This window comes from Scardinius erythrophthalmus (assembly GCF_964197995.2).
Source record: "Scardinius erythrophthalmus genome assembly, chromosome: 17".
Lineage (NCBI taxonomy): Eukaryota > Metazoa > Chordata > Actinopteri > Cypriniformes > Leuciscidae > Scardinius > Scardinius erythrophthalmus.
In genome coordinates this window covers 2,707,302-2,710,616 of record NC_138237.1, presented here as the reverse complement: position 1 = coordinate 2,710,616, position 3,315 = coordinate 2,707,302, and the positions used below count along the sequence as shown (strand labels likewise).

The window sequence follows — 3,315 nt, the reverse complement described above, 5'->3', positions numbered from 1 at the left end:
GTTTGACCTCTGTCATTGCCAACAAAGGGTATATAACAAAGTATTGAGATGAACTTTTGTTATTGACCAAATACTTATTTTGTTGCACTTATTGTATACTTATTTTAAATTCTTTAAAAATCAGACAATGTGATTTTCTGGATTTTGTTTCTCATTTTGTCTCTCATAGTTGAAGTGTAGCTATGATGAAAATTACAGGCCTCTCTCATCTTTTTAATTGGGAGAACTTGCACAATTGGTGGCTGACTAAATACTTTTTTGCCCCACTGTGTGTGTATATATATATATATATATATATATATATATATATATATATATATATATATATATATATATATACCTCACCCAGGTCTTCAAACCTGGTCTTTGTCTTCCAGGTGCTAGAACAAGGAGGGTAAAGACTGCAGACTCCAGCATTCAGTTTAAAATGAGTTTTACTCACACAGCAAGTATAAGCAGACCTCCGTTACATACAGTAACTGTTGCATATCGTCACCTTCCTAAAATAATTGCTTAATAATAATAATAATAATATTATGCTACATAAAAATCATATTCAATATTCGAACTGAAAAAAAAAGACACCAACTATCACAGAATGACTGTTTACATAAAGCTAATAAAGAGTGCAATATTTAAAGTGTAAAACCTTCAGTTGAAAAGATATAACAGTTGTACAAATAAATATGCCTTTCGTCCTCTACATTTGAAAGTAGACGGGCTTCATTTACAGCTTGGTGAGGAATACAGTACAATCGAAACATTCTCTTCAATTTTTGGATGTTTCAGCAGAATCAGACCTTGATTTATCAATTCCGCTTTTTAAACAAAATTGTTTTAAAACCTTAAAACCTTATAGTGAGATATCTTAGTGAAGATCATACATTCAGATAATGGAATGAAACTAAACATTTACGGTATATTGAAAACAAATTTGACGACATCCTTGATCCCCTTTACTAGTTTCTGAATGAAACCATTGTTTAACTCAGCTTGTAATCTTGCCATTTCCATTTGATTCTTTGCTAATTCTGCTCGCATTTTCTCTAGTTGTTCCCCTCGAAATTTGTGCTCTAGAGCCTCTGATTCCCTCTTTCGCTGTTCTTCATTCTTTTTCAGGATCCGTTGTTTCTCTTCCTCAATTGCTCTCTCTGCCTCCTGAAGCAAGTCATTAGTGTAATATTTTCCACCATTATCAAGGACCATTTCATCAATCTTGTGTAGCAGCTGCGTAACCTGGTCTGAATCCTTCTTCTTATTATCAATCACAAAATATTGTCCTCTGCATCTATTGACAAATTCTAGTAATTCTGGACTGTTGCGCACAAAAGTTTGAATGTCCTGTCCTTCTAGTTGATCTCCATGAGTGAACACTACCATGGTGTAATTTAATGCATTTTTACCAAATAATCTTTCAATGTATTCTATTGCTTTTGCATTTTCTTCTGTGTATCTTTCCAATCTAATAACAATCAGAATGGCATGCGGACCAGGAGCAGAATGAGAAATACACGTCTTAATTTCTCTCTCTACCTCTTCTTTACTCAAACTTGTGTCAAAAACACCAGGAGTGTCAATAATTGACATTTTTCTTCCATTAATAATCCTAAATTTCTTTTTAGACTCTCGGGTTACAGATGAAGGTGAAAGACATGATTCAAAGACTTCTTCTCCCAGGATGGTGTTTCCAGTGGCACTTTTCCCAACGCCGGTCTTTCCAACCAGGACAATCCGGAGCTCATTTTGTTCTGTTAAATAAATCACCACATTCAAGGCTTATTATTGATTTTCTGTTATTCATGACAGATAAAATAATTTAATTTTATATTAAAGCTATGTTTTGTTAATGCATACAAAGCACAAAAAGAACCACCAATAGAGGAAAGGATAATGATTATTACCAATACAATTTTCTTCGAGAACACATTGATTGAGGGAAGTTTCGGTCTCAGTCGTCCACATCTGCAAAAAGTGGATTTGGGGAAAGTGGTTGAAAGTAGATGGTATGCAAATAATTTTGGACAAGTAAATTCTATTAATTTTATTAACAAAACAAATAAATCCTGAAAATTTGTAAAAAAAAATAAACCGATGTCCATGTATTTTTAATACTATAACAACTGACCCTGCGGAAGAGGTATGAGGACATCCCCATCATCATTGCATGAAAACAGTTTTTTATCAGTCGTTTCATTTTATCATTTTTAAGTGAATATGAGTGGATTTTAAATAATGTGTTATGGTGAGCAGATGCAGTTTTAAAATGAAAATCTTGTTCATTAAGAAATGTTTTTATTTTTATTTGTTCTCTCTTCAAAATGTTTTTATCAAAACATGTGTCCTAATTTCACTTTTAATATTGCCTTGAGGATTTTAATATTTAAATACTGACAGAAAGACTGTGATTGTTGGTTTGAATCACACTAGATCTCTTGTCCTAATATTATTATTTCAGTTTATTCTGAACATACAGAGCAACAGACAAAACAATATGCAATTATATTTTCATAGTGATAATTACCTGTAAACCAAATGCAAAACCACTGCAGAGAGACAGAAACCAGATTCTGGATACAATCAGTTTCATTTTAGCTGTAGTTGGAGATTTGGAAGTGTTAAAAAGATGTAAATATAATGTAATTTATTTATTAATATAATACATACAAAGCATTATTGGCAGTTTATTTATAAAACTAATTGCATTTTGTATTTTTCATGCTAAATGGCAATTCTGTCAGTTTAATCCTACCTTTCAGTGCCGATGTGCTGATCAGAATATATCTCTACAGCTTTGTTCAGTTTTAGTTTCATCGCTGTTATTTATATCAGTTCTCTGTGAAGAGGAGGAGCCTGATGACGACTGCATGCTTAAAGACACAGGTTTACTTTCTGTTACTGATGTCTCCAGACAAAAAAGTTAATATAGCTCAATGCAACACTGTTTATCTTCAAGCATTTTATGTTAGCTTTTGCATTGCCGTGAATTACAACTGATGACAATCACTGATCGTCCTTGCCGTTTTGTGATGTTGAAAATAAATGAAATCCTTTATACAGGTTCAGGGTTAGTAACTTTGTGGCCAGTTATTGCCATTTCTATCCACCTTATTCCTACGCCCAATGATGCTTTGTGTGAATTATGTAACTTCAGTTAAGCTGTAAACAATCAGTGAAAGGCTCGCTCTATGAACGCAATAATACGTTTAGGGTCTACTCACCCTTCAACCATCGAACATTAAATCATTTAAAAGTGTAAAAGCATCAACAAGATACTTTCAACAGACCATGAATAACCCCAAACGGGTGGTTAAATAT

At 33.0% G+C, this 3,315-nt stretch overlaps 1 protein-coding gene across 1 annotated transcript; it reads right to left on the bottom strand.

Moving 5' to 3' along the window:
• Positions 1-418: 418 nt before the first annotated feature.
• LOC308705493 (GTPase IMAP family member 7-like) lies at positions 419-2,797 on the bottom strand. The gene is made up of 4 exons (XM_081390528.1): positions 2,750-2,797; positions 2,522-2,592; positions 1,902-1,962; positions 419-1,748 (listed from the first exon to the last, which is right to left on the bottom strand). Exons 2-4 carry the CDS (start codon positions 2,585-2,587, stop codon positions 913-915), a joined length of 963 nt encoding a protein of 320 aa, XP_081246654.1. The 5' UTR covers positions 2,588-2,592; positions 2,750-2,797; the 3' UTR covers positions 419-912.
• Positions 2,798-3,315: the final 518 nt, after the last annotated feature.

What these genes read in the sequence shown, in the direction of transcription:
- LOC308705493 (XM_081390528.1), bottom strand. Translation starts at nt 2,587, where the DNA reads ATGAAACTGATTGTATCCAGAATCTGGTTTCTGTCTCTCTGCAGTGGT. An exon ending in GTTTTGCATTTGGTTTACAG is followed by an intron (nt 1,963 to 2,521) that starts GTAATTATCACT and finishes CACTTTTTGCAG; the next exon opens with ATGTGGACGACTGAGACCGA. An exon ending in TCTCGAAGAAAATTGTATTG is followed by an intron (nt 1,749 to 1,901) that starts GTAATAATCATT and finishes TTTATTTAACAG; the next exon opens with AACAAAATGAGCTCCGGATT.